This window comes from Seriola aureovittata, chromosome 2, assembly GCF_021018895.1.
Source record: "Seriola aureovittata isolate HTS-2021-v1 ecotype China chromosome 2, ASM2101889v1, whole genome shotgun sequence".
NCBI lineage: Eukaryota > Metazoa > Chordata > Actinopteri > Carangiformes > Carangidae > Seriola > Seriola aureovittata.
The window spans coordinates 3,289,868-3,312,358 of NC_079365.1; the positions used below are offsets into that span (position 1 = coordinate 3,289,868).

A 22,491-nucleotide genomic window follows, 5' to 3' on the forward strand; every position below is an offset into this window, starting at 1 on the left:
TTGTGTTAGCAAATGTGCTAGGCTCATTAGCTTCCTCTTTACTTACCTCTTGCCTTTTTCTTAAAGTAGATCTGGTTCCAAGAAGCTCAACTTAAATCCCAACACTACCAATGTGCGTGATGAATGTGTTTTCCATGTTGAAAGCTCCGTTATGTGAAAAATTGCTGTGCAGAGGATAACAGATACCTCTTCTCGGCACAGCAGTTGGTCTGGGTTTCTGCTTTCTCTTCAGTGGGATCTGGCTCGGACCTTCCTCTTCCTTGCAGCAGGTGAAGAAGACGTGAGCACACGGGTCGCCCAGGTACTGGTGGCCATCGCAGTCCCATCCTTCACCGCGCATCCGTAAACCGAGGGCACAGCAGCTGCAGCACACCTGGCCATCCAGACACAACAGCAGAGCATATTAGGAGTGAGTCACTGGGGTGCTACACACATCTCTAATCACCACCTCTCTTTATGACCCTCCAGCTTTAGCCCTGTTTAGTAAACAGCAGAAGAGGGGGAAACATAACAGCAACACAGGCGGGCAGGTCGGTTCATCCCTGTGAACACACTGCAAAGGATTTCAGCTGCAGGCTCAAGCTGAACCACATGTCATGCAAAGAAAACCAGACTTTCACCTTTTTTCATTTTCCTCTAACAATGACCTGGCACAATGATTTGGCTCGGCTGCCTTAACACATGAACATTTGGCTGGAGGGCTAAACCACCGGGTTTCCTCTTGGAGAAACAGGGAATGCTATTTGACCTGACTCAGAGCAAAGGCACGAGTCCAATTTCCACATGAAGTATTCATAGGTCTGAAGGATGCAAACAGAAATGGGAGATTTTGGCAGTTCGTTCCTGATAGATTTCAACCTATTTGCCAATAAACACAAATAAACTGTCTGACCTTTATGAAAGCCTCTGCGCTGGCATAGGTATCTGAAATTGAAATCTCACTCTGGCAAAAACAATCAGGCATTCCAGGAGATGTTCAATCTGTTTAAAGTCTAAATTACACTGGCAAAGTCAGTTCTCACCATGTTATTGTGGCAGTTCTAAAGGATTCACAGCACTGGACCTCTGCTGATGGGTGGAACTGTCCATTCTCACTGTCTTGAACCATTTGAAAGAATGAGTCACAGTCAACCTGTCTCAATAACAGTTCATTTTCTGTTCTAGAGGTAAATGTAACAACCTTTAATCAGTTCAGTGTTTGTTTTATAGAGAACTCGGTGGGTAGGAAATGTGGGCGTCATCCATCCATGATGTAATGTGTTTCAGTCATGACTCAACCATCTTTGTCTTATTTCTTCCCTGCCACTCTCCACTGCGTGCTGTCTAATAAAGCAAATCTATGGCAGATGCCTCAACTTTTGAAAAACAACTCTGCTGGAAGAGTTCTCATGGTGGTGAGACAGTAATGTACCTGGTAGGAGTCATCTGTGCACTGATCCTCCTGATCCACTTCACAGGCGTCCCCTCTTCTGGCTGAAGTCATACCTGACTCACACTGGCTCTCTTTCAGTGAGCTGAGGCAGCAGTGCTTCTGTACAGCACTGAGACAGACACACACACACACACACACACACACAAAGATGCTGTATTCGTGGGGATCCATCATTGACATAATGCACTCCCTTGCCCTTTACCCTCACTTTGACCATGACAACTGAATGTCTAACCCTAGTCTTAAGCCTCAATACCCATCTGGTATAATAGCAGAAGAGTTGAGGGTTTTTTAGTTCTAGGCCAGACTGGTTCATTTAAACTCAAAACAAGACTAGGTCAAAACCCAGCCTTCGTCTGAGCTGTGTATGGTCAATGTGGGAAATTGAGGAAATAGATGAAGACTGTTGTGGAACTGCTGTAAGCAACTACTTCTGATAAGTACCAAAAGCTTGAAAGGTTGTTTTTTTTAAAAATAATATTTGCATTCTGCCTAGTGTCAGCAGGTTTCAGCTCTTTATCTGTTCTCTTCTCTCTGCACTCACACATACAGTATTTTAATACAGCCGAATTCACAATAAAGCTGTTCTCATTGACATGTTTTTCTATTCCTGTTGTCAGACAATGGAACAAGTTTGAAATAGTGACTGAACGTGACCCAGTGACGCGGCGTATTAAGATGACATGTTAACCTGCGGTCACTTCTAAGCTGCTGCTCTGCACTGTGGAGGGAAAACCTGATTTTGTGCTTGTGGGGCAAAACTGATGATTCTCTTCTATGGAAAGTAGCAAAGATTTGTCTAAAAAAGTCACGAGATTTGTCAGTAGGTGCTTTTTTGAAAAAAGTTGCTCAAGGGTTCAGAAAAGTCAGTAAATCTAGGGACAGAGGCACTAAGTTGGCAACACTGCCTGTAAATGTTCCCCTGATGATTTAATAGACACTGTTCACGCCAATTTATTTTGAAAGAGCAACAACCAATGGGGGAACTCCAACACTCAGCCAGCCGGCCGACCAATGGTGTAATTTCACTATTTACTCAGCTTGTTCCTCTGATAATTAAAGATCCAGATGTCCAATGGCTAAAATCCTTCATCCGGTTAAAACAACCAAGATCTAAAAAGTGTATCATAAAATTGTGACACTTATGTGTACATATCACTATCATTATCATCAGTATAACAACCAGTTTAACACTATATACAGCTGTTCCTGAAGTCTCATGCCAAAACTAACTCATTCTTCACTCAAATTTTACAAAGCTAACTGTCTAACATGCTGAGAAATGCTCCCCATGATAAGTAAACTAATCGTCATGTGTATAATTGGTGGGATGGCCCTTTAATCTCATGTTAATCTGTATTCCACTGAAAAAGTAAAGAGGTGTAGAACTTGTGCTAACAGCTGGAATAGGGGATGTTTTGGTCCACCCACTGATATTTCATCCAATCAATGAATTGATTTCTCCAAAGCAGTTTCCAGTAACGTTTGTATGACTAAACCTATGTTCTGATGCTTCAGGCCACATCACTTACCTGCATATGGAGTGATTGTCATTGCTCAATAGAGGCATGTGGTTGCAGTGGAGGTTTTCAGTGGCCAATCTCTGGCCAGCAGCACAGCACCTCTGCAGCAGGTCTTCAGCAGAGACACCTGGACCTGCAGCCCAGCCCAGAGACACACAGGTATGCATACATCAGCACACACAAGACTGATGGAATAAAAACAGTTCTGCAGTAAATCCTCTGGGTCCTCACAGCTACACAATATGAAACAGACAGAGGCCTGGGCAGTGCAGTGACTGCAGTAAGCAGTCAGACAGACACATATGGTAGACTGCACCAGGCCTCAAAGGCGCCTTTAAGATTTCTACAGCTGAATAAAGAGGTACAGTCCAGTTACCAGAATACAGTAGCCCATTTTATGATTGGAAACTTTACTCAGGTCAATGGAAAACTACAGTTTATTCTATAAATAGTTTTCAGAAGTAGAATGGCAGTCCTCTGGTAGGGTTGTGAGCAAGAACATTACATTTAAATTTACTCATTTTGACAGACGCTTTTATTAAAAGCAACTTACAAGTGACAAACATCGCTAAAGCTTGGAAACCATGGTGTAAGTGCTAAGTAATAAATCTATTCAATAAGGCAAAGTGCAACAGATCAGAAGAGGTTCACCAAAAGTGCATAATAAGTCCTAGTTGGGCATGTTAGGGTGTTTGAGGTGTTCGGAGAGGAGGAGCTCTTGGTAGAGATGAGTCTTCAAGAGATTCTTGAAGATAGAGATGGACAACCCTGCTCTAATAGCATTCTGTAGCTTGTTCCACCATTGGGAGCCACAGACCAGAACAGTCTGGAGAAGGAGCATAAGGCTGTATGAATGAGTTCAAGTAGATGGTGCAGACCCAGAAGCCACTCAGTGGGAAGGCAATAGTGACTTGGTATGGGCAGCAATAGGTCGATGACTAACGGGGTGACATGTGACCTTTTAGGCTGATCGAAGACAAGACGGCTGCTGTATTCTGGACCATCTGGGTTTCACTGAGTGTGAAGGGAGGCCCGCCAGAAAGGCACTGCAGTAGTCGAGGCAAGAGATAACCATGGCCTGGACCAAGAACTGGGCGGTGTACTAGATCTGGTATATCTTATGTTGTATAATGCAAAGTGGCTCGACTGGTAGATGGATGCAACATGGTCAGAGAAGAAAGAAGTGTGACAGATTGACAAAGTGTCAGCATTTATGTACATCGCTACTAGTCTGGCAGTTGAAGCACCTCCAAGGTTTGGAAGAACCTGAAACTCACCTGGTTTTATCTGGTTTCAACTATTTAAAAAAATATCTGGTTCTTCTCAAAAAAGCAGATATTTCATGTCAGTATTTGTTAACATGATGACAATGACAATGCTAACAGGCTGATGTTTAGCAGTTAATGTTTAACATGGTCAGCATCTTAGTTAACAATGTTAGCTTGCTTGCTTTTTCTGAATAGCACTAAACACAATGTACAGCTGAGGCTGACAGGAATGTCATTCGTTTAGCTCTATCTACATGAACCAAAGTGTGCATGTAGAAATTTTGACCTGATGATGGTAAATGAAAAAAATAATCATCGGATCACCAAAATTCTTACCAATTACTACAAGTTTCTAGGCAATCCATCCAACTGTGTCAAAACATAAAATGACACTAGATAAAAGGACAGGGGATCAACAAAGTCAGTGGGAATCCTTGTACTAAATTTAATTGCAATCCTTCCAGTAGATGCTGAGATAAACTGAACTGACCAACATTACAGTCCCCAGAGTCTCTGCTGGCATGGCTAAAAATACAAAGGTAGAAAAACCCGTGTACACATACATACACATCAAAGTATATATAGTGAAGTCATCCACAATTTCCACAGAGCATTTTGGTATGAAACATCCTTCACACACTTATATGTCACAGTATGCCACTAACAGCAGGTGGAAGCTTACACTTGATAAAACCTCATAAAACTTCAACTGCCTGCATTCACTTGCTACTTTATTAAATACTCATGTACAATATAATGTAATCCAGTACAAAAGCTCACCCATGAGATCCGCTTTTATCAAGATTATATATTTTCAGCTTTTGTTGACAGATTTTGATAATTCTGCTCTCTTTATACTGAGAGTAGAGGGTATTGTGGGTGGTGGTGTACTATATTGGCCACAAAATTGATTGATGATTGATTTTTCAGAAAAAAGGCAAAAAAACTAAAATAAAGGGCCATAACATGACATTTTTATGGGGGTAAAATACTATGTAATGCAGAGGGTTTATTCATCCACACAAGGTTGATTATGTATCACTATGAAAGTAATACTGAATGGTTAATGAAGCTGACATAAGATAGCTTTATACATGGCTCTGTGAATTAAATCAGTTGTCATTATTAAATGGCCATTAAAGTCATTCAGTGAAAGAATACCAAAATAAATTCCAGTAATGGCTCCTCTTCAAAACCATCTCCATTCTGCCATCCTCTTATTCAGAGGGAAAATGGGATCGTTTCAATGTCATCAACTGGGAGAAAAGAGCATAAAACATGTGTTAAACCAGGGACCCATTAAATCCCCATAACTGAATGAATGCATTTCATATTTCTAAATCTCACATTTCTGCTGATGCTTAAAAAAAAAAAAAAAAATCTTCCTTTCTTCCAATTAGGCAATTGGAAGCAAACCTTGCCTACGTCGAGAACAGCCGTCACAGCAATCACTGACATTCTTTGCTACTCTGCTGGTCCCGCAGAGCCTGAAATGGCCCCCCACTGCAGAGTGAGTAACAGCAAGCCTGGATGCTTTGCATGGATCTCAGCTGGTGGAAGAACACACTGTGAGGCAAGCTGCTGCTGCCGCTTGGCACTATAGAGCGCCGAGAGCTCGTCAGCTTCCCCATTGCCTCCATGTCAGACTCTAAGCCGTCTCACTCTGCTGCTTTTATCCACATATTAGCATGAACGCTCAACCATACACACACAAACACACACCAAAATTCACTCCGTGCCCTTTGAAGAAAAGCCACTGACAAAGAGCTTTTGTTTTTCTCAACTCAATAAACCTTCACTGGCTTATATACAGTACAGAACATTTGCATATTCTTCATATTCTTCTACTGTGAAATTAAGTTTTGTTTTATAACTCTGAAGACATGAGCCTAATATATGTACAAAAAAACAAAAACAAAATTTCAATAAATCAAGTCACTGCGTTCTGATGCATTAGAGCATCCAGTATTGAATACACTTGTACAATACATTTACATAGCAGAGTTCATTACACTTCACTGTGTGACTTCCTCTTGAATTATGAAGCTTATTGCTCGTAATTAAAAACAGCTACATCAGAGAATTTGCTCCACATGGTGTCAAATAAAGCACTGCGATCAGATTTGATAATCTCCTACCTGCATTATTTTCTTGATGTAATATCCATTATATTCTCCTCAAAAGTGTAGTATGTCTAACTTTGCTAATCCCACACTGCACAGTGTCCATTCAGATTAAAAAAAAGAACAGTTGAGCCATGCGAGTCTTAGCTCTACTTTGAGTTTCTCTTTATTTCAGCTGGTTGCTTTCAGTTTCAGCCCTGACTCCCTTAAAGCTGAGCAAACAATCATTTGCAGAAAAGGCTGTCTGCTACTTACTGTACATAATTTATAAGGACTTCCTTTGGAAAATAGTATCACATTGAGAGAAGAAATATTTCACCCCAAAACATAAGTGTAAAATATTAGTATTGTAGAGTCCATGTCCTTGTTGAGAACGTACTTTAAAAAGACTTGAAACTTGAACACAGTAATGTCTGAAGCTGATTTATCATTGTTTTGATGGTCTCAATGCAATCAGCAAGATTTTCGTTTTTAAGGAATAAGGTGGGGTTTAAGGTATTTTACCTTTTGTTATCAAAGCAGCTCTGAAGACAGACGAATAAATACAACAGGAGGAAATGACTGCTCACAAAAGTACTGGCTCGCCTCTCACATGACTAAATGTTTTCCAGAAGTAAAACCACCATCCCCGTCTGATTATTCACAAAGGAAACTGTGGGGCTTTATTTGAAGTCACACTGACACTAAATGAGAAAGTTCGAAGCAGTGCAATTTCCCGCTGTTATGTGAAGTATGTTCCAGGAGTGCTTGCCAAAAGGCCAAACATGAGGTTCAACCAGAGGGTGAGATGCAGCTTAACACTCAGGAGTAGCATGCCAGTTACCTGGGAAACAATGGAAACAAGCAGATATATTTATATCTCATAAACCACACTTCTGTCAATAGCTATTGTTCAAAGAGTCAACATGGTTGCTGGGATGGCAGCACTGCCTCCAAACTGGGCTGCTCTGTAGCAGATAAACTAAAAATAAGAGACATCCACCCACTTAAGGAACTCCCATGGGGTTTGTCTGGACTGATTAGCCTGGCCCCACACTGCTTTCCCATCATTACTCTGTCTGGCCAAACACAGACCTGTCTCACACCACACTGAGACACGTCACACATATATGCGCCGCCTGGGAATGTATGACAACATCCAGGCAACAACTGCAGCAGGTGATATAATTAATGTTTGCAGCCAGTAATGGCTCTGTAGTATGGATGACTTAGGTATTAATGAGGTGACAATATAGTGACAATATACTGGCTGATGTCCAAATACATCAACCAATTAGTTTTGACCACTACTGACATGATTGATGTTCTTCTCTAAGTAAACTTACATAAAAATAGAAAGTTAAAACTGAAATGACATGTTGTCATATTTGCAAAATTTATTTTAAGTATTTATTCAGTATTCAATGAATTCTTCATTTAAAGACAGTAATGTGTTCCAGAGTTTTCCTGCCATTAAAAAGATGGATTTGATAGGCCTTAAAGCTGTACTCATCAATATTTTTTATATCAACTATGGATCAAATGACAATGTGTAATATCAAAGGAGCTGTTTGTTGAGACAAACCCACAGAGAATTGTCACCCAACTGTACATTCACCCTCAGCTCTATGTAGCATTTTAGCGCCATTAGCTTGTTCCAGTTGTCCAGTCCATGAATTTGGTTCTCATTTTCGACAGCAGTAGGTTCATGTTTCCAGATGAATAGCTTTAATAAACCCACTGTAAGCTGCCTGTCCAGCAACAAATGACTAAGTTAGCGAATAGCTGGTGGACATAGAAAATCTTGCACAACTCCACATGAATGTTAATGTTACTCACATAAAGCCCCTGACAACAGTCACACATATTTTCATTTTTGTCAAAGTGTTTCACTCTGAAACCAATTAATAATACTTTTAAAACAGCGGAGAACAAACTGTAAACACAACACTGACATATTATCACCTTATAGAGATATCTGTCAACCATTTGGTGTAAAGTGTGCTTTTGCTGAAAACGATTGTTTGCTGTGGCTAGACAGATGGTTGATGAGATAAGTGAGAATGAACCAGCAGAGTATAGTTTCAAGTATCTACAACCAAGTTCAGTTGCCCTTGATTGAACTTTTATCGGAGAGTACAGTAGTAAGCCTTAAAAAAATCTAAACAATGAGCTGAAAATGCTACTTAGAGGTGAGGAAAACTGCAGAGTTGCAAAATAATGTTCTGTGCGTTTGTCACTACGTCACTATGAGTGACCTTTTACATTACACATAGTCATTCCTTCCCTTCTTAATATATGAATATTGATTAGGGTAGCTTTAAAGAGCTGCAAATCCTACAAAAAAAAAAATCATGATAAAAAACCATGTCAGTTTTAATACCCCATGCTTTAGGTGTTTAAAAAATCCTGTGGACTTTGTTAACCATAAAACTCTAGGGGAAATGGGAAACTTTTAATAGTGGCACAAACAATTTGCATTGGCAACTTTAATCCAAAAATCCATATAACCATTAAAACCTATGGTTCAAATGCATGGAATGGAATAAGCACGGAGAAATAGAGATATACAGTGGGGCTGAATTGCAAAGATACCAGCTGGACCAAGACAAAACAACACTGCCTCCAACACATTTTTTGGGAAGAACGAGTCCCTACCTTCCTGTTGAACTTTCACAGACGTGAAACATGATGGATTCTATCTTTCCTGCCTCAATGCTTTCTGTTTGGATGTGCTTATTTGTGCAGCCAGTATGAATGGACTGATGAGGCACTCAGGCCATTCAGGGAGTGTCGTTTTTACGATGTAATAATACGAGCAGGCCAGAGCGGGTAATGGTTCAGAACAATACAAGGATGCTAACTGCCTCAGCTCCCACTGCTCTGGCACAGTCACAAGCTTTTCTCACCCTGACACACATAGTAACAGTCATTTATCAATATGCCTCCAAAACAAATAAACCAGGCAGAGCAGAAGTGACTTACCCCCTCTCCAGGACAATATGAGCAGACTGTCAAAATTATACAGTACACGTAATACAGCAGATTGGCAGGAATATCGTTCAACATTCAGAGGCATATTAAAGGACCAGTGTGAAGGATTTAAGGCAATCTAATCACTTGGTTGCAATTGGCAACTTCACCACTAGATGCCACTAAATCCTATAAACTGGTTCTTTAAGTCCCTGAAATACAGGGTTCTAGTGAAGGAAAGAGAACGGTTTCAACGTGTTGTTACTTCGACCTGTTTAATCCAGTATGACCATGGAGGGAGTTCTGGAGACATAAGGAATAGCTTCAATTCTTGTCACATATGGGAAAAGAAGAAAATTGAAGTTGCATGAATTTCATCAGTGTATCAACCCCTACCTTGTACTTTGGTTCTGTCCTCTGTCTTTGTCATGTAATGCTTGTCTGTATGTGTTCTGCTATGTCTCTCACTTGCTTAGTTTTTTCTGGATTCACCAACATACGTGGCACCAGGCTCACTGGCTTAAGCCCAAATGTAGCATCGCTCTTCTGTTCATCATGCCTGACATTTGTTGAACTAAATCCAGATTTTCATAGGTCGGGATGTGTTTTAAATGGAGTGGTCAGAATGAAGTGCTGATGGAATGGAAAACATAGCCCCCTCCCGTCCCCTGTGTGATCTTTTTTGCTCAGCCCATTACAGATATTGGGAGCACCAGCAGCGTTGCCAGATTGGATGATTTTCCGCCCAATTGAGCTACTTTTTACTTATTTTGTACCATTTGGGTGGTTTCCATCAATGAAAAGTTAGGATATATTCCAATGAACCAGCACCTCTTCTCGTCCTAGAATGAATGAGACTAATGATGATCATCAGAACCAAATGTCACTTCAATTTTTATTAAATCAACTACATTGATTCTTTTTATGCAATTCCCATCATCATTCTGTCAAAGCTTTATGCTAAAAGGCTTGTCAAAGTGTAAAACTCTTTCCTAAATGAAGAATAACGCTCTGCCTGGGACTGTCAGTCCATGTGTAAATGAAGAAAGTGAAGGAAAGTACAATGTCTCAGAACTAAGTTGTAAAAGCTTTAACATTAAAGCTTTAATGAGTGTATGGCACCTTGGTAAATTAGGAACTTCACCATTGTATTATAGTTTGGCAGGGTATTTTGAGTGTGTGAAAGCAAGTCCAGGACATAATGATATAGTGATGATACAGAAGTGTCAGTGTTTTCCTGCCTGACTCTCTCCTCCACTCGATCCCAAACAATGAGCGGATGTTAAACCCACAGGTATGCATTAATACAAAACATTAGTGGCAAGAGTGGCTGAAATATTTGTTAAAAACTGGATGAATGCAAAATAAAGATTTGTAGATGCTGATTTGAAAGTGTGCCTGACTTGGCTTTTTGAATTGATTGTCCATAAGGTACACCACCAAAACAGAAATAAAGTATCAACTCAATCAGATTACAGGCTAGAAGTTTCTTGTATACTGTAAATACCTGCATTTTATTTATTAACCGTCTGTTCATTAGTATTATTAACAATGATAATAATAATAATAATAATAATAATAATAAGACTCATTTAAAGTTCAGGACTATGGTATAATAAGAAAAAGAAGAAGGTCTAAACCAAGTATATGGTTGGACCATGTATGAGAACGTAGTTGAAAACTGTTGTGTAACTGCTGTTAACAACTGACGTCATTGTGTCATATTTACACTAACCCTCGTGTCAGCTAGTGTCAGCCCTTTATCTGTTTACTTCTCTCCTCTCTTTTCTCACATTTACAGTATTTTAAAACAGCTGAATTTCTAACAAAACTGTTCTCATTTACCATAACACACCCCATTAAGACTACAACTTCCAAGCTGCTGCTTTGCCGCTAAAATCCTGATTTTATAACCACGACGTCGTCTGACAACATCACCAAACACCAAATTAAAGACAAAGACTGAGCTGTGATTCCAGCTGGACTGATTGAAAAATGATCACTCAGAGAGGAAGTAAGAAGAGACAGAATATCTTTCTTGTTTTGTCTCTCACACAGCCTCCATCTGGGTAACCAACCGCTGCTCCGCCTCTCTGCCACTCACTGAACAGAGTAAACACACAGAGACATGTGCCCTGTCGTTTTCAGGGCAGTTACTGGTGACTCTCTTCTTCGTAAAGTAGTAAGGTTTGTCCAGAAAATCTCAAGACTTTTTTTTTTTTAAGTTATTACAAATTGTCTAAAGAGTCTGTAAATCTAGTAATAAATGCACTAAGTTGGTAAAACTACTTGATCTTGCCAATTCATTTTGACAGAGCCAATGGGGGAATTCCAACACTCCAGACGACCAGTGGTGTCAGTTCATGACTAAGTTCTGCATCATTCAGCGGCACAATGATCTAACCTAATCACTCACTCACTTAGTCATGGACATTGCTGTGGTCCATCTAAAAGAGAAACATTGCGGAAAATCCTGCTATAGACACTATAATTCTGACATTTAATATGAATTTAATTAAAGCTTAATATTCCAAAATCATGACCAGGTGATCTTCTACAACATGAACACACAATTTTCTGTCAAACTGAGAATTGTTTGGGAGTATTTCATTAGATATTTGTTTTTTTGTCTTCGCTCCTCTCACTTATTTGACATGGCCAGGATTCAGCTACAGAAGGGGGAGGTCACATATGTCTGTGCACCAATCAGGATTCACCAACACCTGAATATGACTCTGACAACCCTGACTATTACTTATTTTGTCATGAATATTAATTCTATAATGAAAAACTTGAGAAACTTCTCTTCCTGACTTTACCAGATGTCAAAGTCCATGCACGCCATGTGTTGCAAGAAAATATGCAATTCCCAGTGGGAGGAGAGAGGGAGACAGCACAGCCAATGTGTTACATTAGCCTGGCGTGCTGACAGTTAATAATAGCTAAAACAAAGCATAAATACAGCTTTGATTTTGGGTCTCAAATGTGCCAGTACCTGTTGAGCTGGATTTAGACAGGTTCAGGTCTCAATTTTAGGTCTGCAGTAATAGGATAAGCCCTAAAGCTGCACTATTCAGTCATTTATATTGGATCACCACCTCTGCAATGACCCAATGTATGGAACTTTTTAGTGGGTTTAGCTAAGAAGAGAGGTGCTCAACTTTAACCAGCATCAATAAACTCTATAAATCTTCATACCAAAGGCTACAAGGAGAAAAGAACTAAACGCAGCTGTCCCTGTGTGTTCACACACAACCAGCCTCTCATTCACTAAGTTTTAATCTACAGTTTCCTGTCTGTGAAAACATTTCCAGCCACAGATCCCACCCTTCTCACCTATTTCTTTTTGAATTTCAGCTGGAAGGACAGGTCTTTTTTACATAAAAGGCCGCTTTTACTGTCGCTTTAAAAATAGCTGAAGTTTATAAATAATTGCAGCGCGTTGTGGTCTCAGGTGGGTTTTCTGTACCTCTACAATGTCAGCTGGTGAACAACCATGCCCAACAGCCTTCACACAGTTTTTTCTTTTAAAATCAGCCCACGGATTGCTGAATTTCCTGGATGGTTTTAACATGACCACATCGATACGATATGTGAGCGTCATCTCCATTTCTTTTCTGCCTTCCTCCTCACTCAGCCCCCCAGGGTTTCATCTGTAAAGCAGATGGGAATATAATGGACCGGAGGCTTGAAAAGACTGTCCTTACACCGAGTCAGGGTTGTCCCTGAAATATGTGGTTTCACCAAAATAAAAAAAGAAAGGCCTGCACAGTACAGCATTTCATCTTTGTCTCTACCTTCCTCGAGGCAAAGTCAAAAATACAGCATTTTCCCCTCGCTCTTTGCTTCTTGTTTCTGACACAACAGAGCTACCGGCTTTGTGGTTGCTTTTAACAATTACACCTCACTTCCTAGCAATGCCCAGCATGGCCATTTGGCCTCCCAACACCAGTCAGCCCTTTTTATGTCTGGCAATCTCTCAGGCCCCAGACTCCCGTCAACAGCAGCCTGTCCACAGTGCCCCCCCCCCCCGTGCCCAGCTCCCACTGCCCTGTGAGAAGTGTCTACTGCTGTTTTTTCCTCCAAATGTGAAACTGCACAAACAAAATTTTGTCACTGTTCCAAATTTTGCCTAAAAAGTTGGCTTCACGTTTAGTTAAGCTTGTAAGATTAATTATGTCACCCAATTTTGCTTTACGAGTACAAATGTCATAAAATGCTGCCATCCATGCACAATTTATAAACACGTTGGCATGGTTCAAGTTTAACCTTATTCACACCCAAAGTGAGCAAATTGTAATTTCCTTTAGATTCTGGGACATCCTCTCTCCGTTATATTTCATTATGTTCATTATGTTTCATGACCAGACATGAGTTTAAAAAAGCTGCACTCCTGTCAACACTCTTTCAAATCGACATCTCACATCTGCCATATAGCAGCCCCACTGTGAAGTGTTTTGGTCCCAGATTTGAAAATGTGAAATAAACCCATTTTGAAAGTTTCAACAAAAAAATAGTCATTTCAGCAGTCAGTACTCTGGCATATGAGGGAGGAAATACAGACCTTGAGCTCCTAATAGTATATTCTGAAAGGTAATAGTGCCTATTGAGACAGAGAGAAGATAGGATGAAGTGAGAAAGATTTGTTGTGGGGAAACTGACAACATACAAGGTTGGATTATCACTTGAGCCAAGGAGGCAACTGCAGCAGAGTCCCATCCACCCAAAATTCCCCATCTTGCTGAGAGTGAGATGTGAAAATGAAGACTGGAAGGAAGGGAAACAGTTAGCCTGGCTCTGTCCAAAGTTAAAATATATACATACCAACACCTGTAAAGTTCACCAACTGACATGTTGATCTTCACCCCTCACTCTTGGAGAAAAATGTGAAAAAAATGCCCAAAATTTCTCAAAATGTTCCATCATTTCTTTTAAGCAGCATTGTTAGCCATTCTGTCTCATATGGCCCTTTGTCTTTCAGTAGATATTATGCTAACACTGTCACATTCTTAAACATACAGTAACATATTTATTGGTCACTTGTGGGAAACTTATGAACACAACAATAACAAGTTGATAACTTCTTAGCACATCAACTAGTTACGGGGCAACATTATTTTTGGCTGGACCACAACAGCGAGACCAGCCCTGTAATCGTGAAAGTCCCCGACTGTTTAGCTGACTGACTGACTGACTGACTGACTGACTGACTGATGGTACTTCTACCACTTCTCAGTGGAGCGCCAAGCCGCAATCTGCTGAGCAGCTCTGGTCTCCCGGTTGCTCTAGGACTGCAGGGGAGCGGAGGAACACTTCCAAAACAAGTGAGACTCCGTGTAAACTACTTTCATTACATGTATCATTATTACTAAAGGAGGCAGAGGAATAACTAAACATAAGACACAAAGAGCAGAAAGAGCAGGAGAGAGGGAGAGAGAGAAGTCATCGGTAACGAGGCTATGACCAACTCTACATATCAAATAGAGGGAGTTAGACATAAAGACCTGCCTGTAATAAAAGTCTGTCACGTTATGGAGTTGAAACAAATAAAAGCTACACTATTGTGAATCCCAGAGGGAGGCTGTGCTCTGTGACAGACAAAAAAAGGATGATGTTCCCAGTGGCTCACCTGGTAAAGTGCATGCTTATGGTTTATTTTTTGCCGCAGCAGCCCAGGTTCGAGTCCAGCCTGTGGCACTTTGCTGTGTGTCATTCTCTTTCTCTCTCTCTCTTTCTCACTATGACTGAAATAAAAGCAAAAGCCAATCCAATCCAAGCCTGGAAAAATAACTTAAAAAAGAAAGATCTGTCTCTCCTAACTTTCTCTCTGAGTGTTTATAAGTAAAGCTGAAATCACACCTCAGTCTTTCATTGATGTGTTTGGTGATTTTGTCAGACAACGTCACAGTTATAAAATCAGGATTTGACCATAGGCGGTCCAGACATATGATTTTTGGTTTTGGTTTTACCTAGTCTTGTTTATTTGGAGTTATGTTTCTGTTCACCTGGCAAATGTCACATTCAAATATCTGGCTTTGAATGCTCCAGGCTCACGAGCTCTGACTGTGTCTGTCTGCTTTTTACTGCTGAGCGCTTAGTGTACAATGGGTGTTTCCATCTTTTTGTCTAAAAACAGTTGCCTTCTGCATCCGAAATCAAAACTATGAGGAAGAGTGAGAGTGAACCAAAACAGTAAAGATGTGGGCCAAACAACTAAACAGTAACATGAGCTTCTGAAACTCACTATAAAGCTCCATAAAGTCAAGGGGAGCAGCACATACAGGTTAAAATTGTCAATACTCCAAAGAACTCCTTTAACACAGTGTTTCATTATTGTTATTGACTGGGAGAACCTGAGGGGTCATCTCATCTTTTCCCAGGGTCCTCTAGCAGGTTAATTCAGTACTGGTTACTGCCTACACTAACCAAACTGAAAACTGTAAATACTTCTTGTCTTCATGTGAGATGTAATAAACAACAACGAAAACATCATTTACAAATCAAAAGGATGATGAAAAACGGATTCAGACATTTATTCTAAACAGACTCGATCACTGTAAAGTAAAAAACTGTTCATTCAAAACTCTGCAGTTTGGCTATTCACCAGAACCAAGTTTTAGCTGCTCTGCACTGGGTTCTGGTTATATTAAGAAATGATTTTAAGTTCCTCCTTCTTATTTTCAAAGCCCTTAATGGGCAAAGACCAAGCTAGATTGCTAACTTCCTTAATAACTATATACCTCCAACAACTTTGGGCCTCATTCACCAATACCTTCCTAAGTACTTTCTTAAATTCTTTGTTCGTAAGTTGTTCTTAAGAAAGTCCTTAAGAAAACTCTACGTCAGATTCATGAACGTGTTCTTAAACCACAGAATTGTGCGCACCTGTGTTCTTAGATTGATGAATGCCAATCTCCTCGTAAACTGAAAGTGTGCGCCAGTTGGCCCTAATTAGCGTAGGTAACGCCTGAATATGCCCTCAGAAGGGCGTGAGACTGAAGGGTCGTGTGCAGACACAGACAGAAGTCACAAAGAGATACCGTAAGGGAAAGTTGAGAAACTGCCAAAACGAAAATCTAAAGACGGCAAACCGGAATCAAAACGCAAAACGAATTTTAGTAGTTCTGAAATGTCATTTATGAGACCATAATGCTTTGTAAAATAACAAAAGGTTTTTTTTTTTTTATAAATAACAAAAATATTATTGTAATTTAAATAATTTAATATTATATAACTGTAGAACTGAAGAAAACACAATAACCACTTATTTTGCTCAATCATGTCAGCACCCAAATGTATGCAAGAACGCTCTTGAGTGCGCGTAGATTCTGTTCTTACCTAAGAACAAATCCCAAATAAGAAAACATTGGTGAATGTCAGAATCTTCGTAAAAAGTGCGTGAGTGGGTTTTAAGAAGAAATTTCTTCTTAAGAATGGCTGGTGTATGACGCCTATTGAGATCATCTCTTGCTGCTTTATTGAAGGTTCCAACAGCAGCAGTGAGAAAAACAGGGATTACACCCCCAAAGCCATGGAACACACCACCTATAGGAGAAGCCAGCTCACTAAATGTTTTTCAAAGAAAGCTAAAACTGTATCTCTTCACTTAAGCCTTTAACTAGTTATGTATTTCCTGATACAGATCTGAACTTTTGTTGTTGTAATAAGTGTTGATGTCAGTGGTTGGTTGATAAATTAGACTTTAAAAAGAGGTTCTGTATACCTGTTTGCCTCAGAGCCAAGGTCCCATTTAGTATTTTATACTATATCTTTTTAATTTACATTTTATTGAGGTAATTTTATCTTGTTATTATTATCAAGTAGGTTTTATTTTCCATCTAATTTTACTTTACTTGTTTTCATGTTTGTTTTGTGTCTTTTTCATGTTGATTTGGTGCATGTGATTTCTTTGAGCTGCATTTCTTGTATGAAAGGGGCTTTACAAATTTAGTTTATCATCATTATTATTAACAAAGCTGAAGGCTGACATCCATAGCTTTTGCAGTACTAAACCTGTATAGTTTTATTGAATTACATTTCACACAGCTTGCCCAATATCCATACAAAAAGATTTCCATAGCTACTGATATGGGTTTTGCTATGATTCACAATTCATGGTCAGTTTCGTGCTCCTTTGATGCCCACTTCCTTACTGCCTTCCTTTCACTGTCTGTAAAATGCCCCCTGGGCAACTGAATCATTTTTTAATTCTGTATGTTAAGTAGGTTTACTGCACAGCAAGTGTAATATTCTCTCATATTTAATTGAAAGACTGAGAGGCTTGTTTCTTTCCAGTACAACTACACTATCTGCTCTCGAGCATGAATGTTTCAAGGGTTGTTTCACCAAGATTATGGCAAAAAATATTTTCTCAGATACCTCTCATGGCAAAAATGTAGCCATCCGGATACTGTAGATTTGGTTTTATTTACCCAAGTCTCTTACATATCTGGCTCCGCCTCAATACAATGGAGTTCTACTTTATGCTGAAGAAATAGCCCCTATGAAAACACATCTTTTCTGTATTATCCATAGTAGTAATAACACAGTTTCTAGAAAGAGATATTGTTTTTAAATTCAAACTAAATTCTACTTCCTTCCACTGTATTGTGATGTAGGAATTTCATCGTAAACATAAAACCAAAGCTGTCTGCGTCGCCGCATGGAACTAGATGTAAAAGAGAGGATTCTTTTTTTTTGGCCATATGACTTATGATCTAACTTCATAAAAAGGCACAAGATGTCTCATTGTGTGTTCACTTTACTTCTGACTCCTCTGGCGGCAAAGCACCACGTTCCACGTCTTCAAACAGTTTCACATGCTCTTCTCGCAAAATTATGTTATTACAAAAAAGGCTTGTTGCCTTGATTAGATGCAAAAAAAAAAAAAAAAAAAAAAAAAAAAAAAAGCATTCTTTGGTTTCTCTAATTACCTCCACTCCTCCTCAAGAAGAAACAAAGGTATTCTGTATTCAACAGCAGATCCAAGTGTTTGTTGACTCTGTCTCATGCTTGAGTCCTACAAACACAGAAACAAATGTCGTTTTTGCATGATTAACTGTGTGCTGCTCCACTTTACTGCTGGCAAGCGGCACCAAAAGCAGTGTGACTGGGGTCATAGCAAAAGCAGGCAGCCCGCGCTCGTGACCCAGCTATCTCTCCACAGTCAGAGATAAGCAGAACGACCCCGGTGACAGACGAGGGACCCACTCTACATCGCCATCCGCTTTTATTTAGAGGATTTGCTCCCTGCCAACAAAACCCCGTGAGCAAAATGGCCCTGACATCGGCTGAGAACAAAGCAGGAGATATCGCGCTGAGAGGCAAAAGCTTTCACAGATCCACTTAAGATATGTAAAAGAAAGCCATCATGCAGAGTTATATGCAAGTATAACAGAAGATGAGAATCAATATCATCCATTATTCACGATATCTATGCCAGTTGCTTTTAATGCAGGCATCTTAGGAGACACTCTCTCCATTGTTTGGAATAACAATAATAGTAAAAAAGAAATCTGTGTCTGATTTATCCACCCAGACACTTGGTGAGGAGCTGAGTTTTATTTCATTCAGAGCTGAACAAAAACACCAGAGGCCGAGGAAATGAGGGAAGTATAAGTTCTTTTCTGTGTCAAATTCTTCTCAGACCGAACAATACAATGACACAAATTGGATCAGTCCAAATTAGGATCATAGTTATCGTCTAGGCCACTACCTCAACATTGGCACTGTGCACTAAAACACCAACATGTAAAATTTTCAGGGTCCATATTTCTAGCCGGTCACCTCTGCAGCCTGAAGAGAAGGCGGCGTTGTTTTGATGATTGGGGTCAAACAGTCGGTCAGGCTGACTCTGGGACAGGAGTGTGCAGTCGAGCGGACCTTCATAACAGTGGTATTATCCAGGGACAGCAGGTTGCAAGAAGTGTTGAGCCTCAAGGGGGTCGCACTGACTCCCCTTTGGGTCCAAGGCAATAACACAACACTCCCATCTATCACATGTAATGCTGCTTTCACACCCAGACTTCAAATAAGAAAAAAAAACCTCAGGGTACCTATAGATCTCATGCTAAATCAAGGGATTGGAGACGGTGCAGACACAGGACACCTGAGGGTCATCCATCTTGGAGCTGATAATCAGATGGAGCTTCCTCTGACATCGTAAATAACTGGGATTGTGTCCCTTTGCTCTGTTTGCCTTCGAGTTACTGACACCCTGCCTCGGTCAAGTCGATACTGCTGGCAGCACTATCAGACAACCTGATGATGTGTGCATGCTGCTGAGCCTGGTTGACTTCATTTAAAAGCACTTTCTCTTGACCTTTTGACTTCCTTTGACCCGATCTTGATCTGGCAAAGGTCAATCTACCAGTTGTCTGACAGACAACAGTGCACTGTAACTTAGATGTGGCAACTACAAAAATAAAATAAACTGTAATAAATTGTAACCTCCTGGTGTTGTTGAAGAGCTGTAGATACAATGAAGCTGAGAAAAGAGAACTGCTTTGCTTGAGAGGGAAGAAAGTGTGGCTTAAAGAGCTAAAAATTAGAAACAAAATGCTATGTTGAAATAATTTCAGATAATGAGAGATGATTACGCAACCATCTGGAAAAAAATGATGTGTTTGTTTTTGATGTGTTTGCCGCAGTGAGCTTTTGGCTGAGTTGTGTTTTTCAAGTCATGCAATAAGTGACTATTCCTGGAATTTCTCATTGCAACAAGCAGACACCAAATTAGTTTCCTATGTTGGCTCCTACACAATCACACACAGTTTCTATTACTACATTATACTTAACTCAATTCTCTATTCCCCAATCCCAGTCCATGAAAGGGGTCAGATTTGTTTTCCCATCCTAAGAATGAAGCTAAAGGTAAAATTAAATACTTGCCATTTTTGGCATTTAAATAATTAAATCATCCGGGGCATTGAGTGGCGCAGTTGGTTGAGCAGGAGCCCCATATGTAGAAGCTACAGTCCTCGCTGCAGTCGGCCCCGGTTCGAATCCCACATCGGACGGGCCTTTACTGCATGTTGTTCCCCCTCTCTCTGCCTCCCCATTTCCTGTCTCTCTCTACTGTGCTATCAATAAAGGCATAAAAAGCCCCAGAAAATATACTTTAAATAATTAAATCATCTCTGGCCTTCTAAATTTAACATCATCCCTGACAAACCCATATCAGTAATGCCTGAGTCCTTATGACCTTAAGCTAACGTGGCACTCAAATAAACCTAAGATACAGAGAAAGCAGAATGAGCCAAAATGATAGAATAGAATGGATTTATTCATTTTATAATTCTTGACTGTCCATTCACTTGACTGAAGCATCTTAAAACACACAAAATTTACAGTCAGAAACTTTTTTAGCTTAAACAAATACTAGCCTCTACACACTGCAGCCATATACTCTTTGGTTTCTGTCTTTTGGTTATTTCAGTGTCAACAGGATTCATTAATTTAACACCATGCAGAGCACCCCCGTGACTCACCTGGTAGCGCGCATATCACTTATCATATCACAAGAAAAAAAAAGTAACATCATGTGCGTCTCCTGAAAGATTCAAGCCTCCTATTTGTATGAGGTAATGATCAAATTGCAGAAGTATAATGACATTTTGCAGAGCAATCCCAACCAAAAAAACAAAAGAAAAAAACTTACACAACATCCACACTACTACACTTAACTGTCTACTCTACAGTTTGGTAATTGCAAAAAATACTAGAAACGGGGAACAGAAGGCAGTAGTAGCATTAAACTTCAGAACAGCTACTAACAAAGTCAATAAGGTCAGCAATGGTTGTAAATCAATATCCATGTTGCTTCCACCTCTGGTAGTCTTGATCGATCAGGGAGCGATGTTGGTGTCTGCGTCATTGTTTCCAAAGGTCTCCATTTTTACATGTCCAGACTACAAAGCCACTCCTGAGTTTTCAAACTAAAGCAGGGTCAGCAGCGTTTCCAAAAGTCTCTGTTTTAAGCACTCAAAAACTCTAGAGTAGTTTAGACGCCTGGCGTAAACATAGCAAAAGAAATGTGGATGCGTGTGGATGAAGCCTTCAAGCACAGAGCTCGATGGCTGAGGAGAGAGAAACTGCCTTTTGAGTACTTTGTCTACAGTAGCCAAATAAAAGTACTGTAGGTCAATGAAAAGACTTGGTGGAAAAGACTGAATTTCAAATGATTGTGTCTTGTGTCTGTAAATGGGGCTCTGTTCTTTGTCTGTTCAGCCATGCTAGCTACTCATGCTAACTACCACATTATTCTGAAGCTTTCCTGCACTAAACATTTGTTGTATCACTGTTTTTTTTCACATGAACTAATGATAGAAAATAGAAAAAAAAGACATTCAGTTGTAGAAAATGTTGCAGACTACTGCTTTAATTGCCTCTGAATGAAGACCATTAAAATATTGTGCCTGTCCCAAAATTACCCTTCTCCCTCACAACCTCCAGCACTAATTAAATTGCCCTTCTGAGGTAGTCATTATAAATAATGCAAATGCTCCTCATCAACATTGGCGTTGGAGGAAGTAATAGGGTGATAAAACAGAGTTGGCTTAAATTGCAGACAGCAGAGCCGAAGACAAACTGCAAATGGTTTTCCTGAGTCCAGCTTCTCCTCTATTTGCTTATTTTTACATTAAAAAAAAAAGTTAAATATTTCAACAGGTGACCTGTGATCATTTGAATTTTATATGATTAACAATTAGCATTCAGAGCCAGGTGCTAGGACTGTGCTGGGACTAAAGAGCGTTATAGACAGGACGAGTTTAGCCCCGTTCAGACCTGGTATTAACATTTAGCAAATGTGTCCTGGGCCACATTGAAGGACCGACTACTCTACTGACGTTCCTCTGTTACAGTCTGTTTAGTCCCAACACAGTTTCATAATGAGCCGAGTATATTTTTCCATTTCAAATGGATAAAACTTTATTTCACTGTAGAGCTGTGAGCCGAGCATGGATCCACTCAACCCCTCAGTGCCCCACTCACTCCCTTTCTCGCTAGCTCTCTCTCTCTCTCTCACTCTCTCTCTCTCTCACTCACACACAAACACAACCAAGCACATTGACAACTGACCTGTCTGTCGATTGGCTAAAAACAACAACACATACCTGTTTACATGCATATAAAGCAGGGAAGTGAGATCCGATCACAAGTGGTCAATCTATACGCATTTTAAAGCCAGGTGT

The 22,491-nt window shown here is 40.0% G+C and overlaps 1 protein-coding gene across 2 annotated transcripts in view; it reads right to left on the minus strand.

Annotated features, from left to right (window-relative positions):
* The window catches only part of fbln2 (fibulin 2), a 78,669-nt gene that overhangs the window by 38,347 nt on the left and 17,831 nt on the right, over positions 1–22,491 (minus strand). For both annotated transcript variants that reach the window (XM_056403761.1, XM_056403753.1), the window contains exons 3-5: positions 2,965–3,088; positions 1,412–1,541; positions 187–373 (exon numbers count right to left, since the gene is read on the minus strand). In XM_056403761.1, coding sequence (XP_056259736.1) covers positions 187–373; positions 1,412–1,541; positions 2,965–3,088 — 441 coding nt within the window. The remainder of the gene's footprint in view (positions 1–186; positions 374–1,411; positions 1,542–2,964; positions 3,089–22,491) is intronic.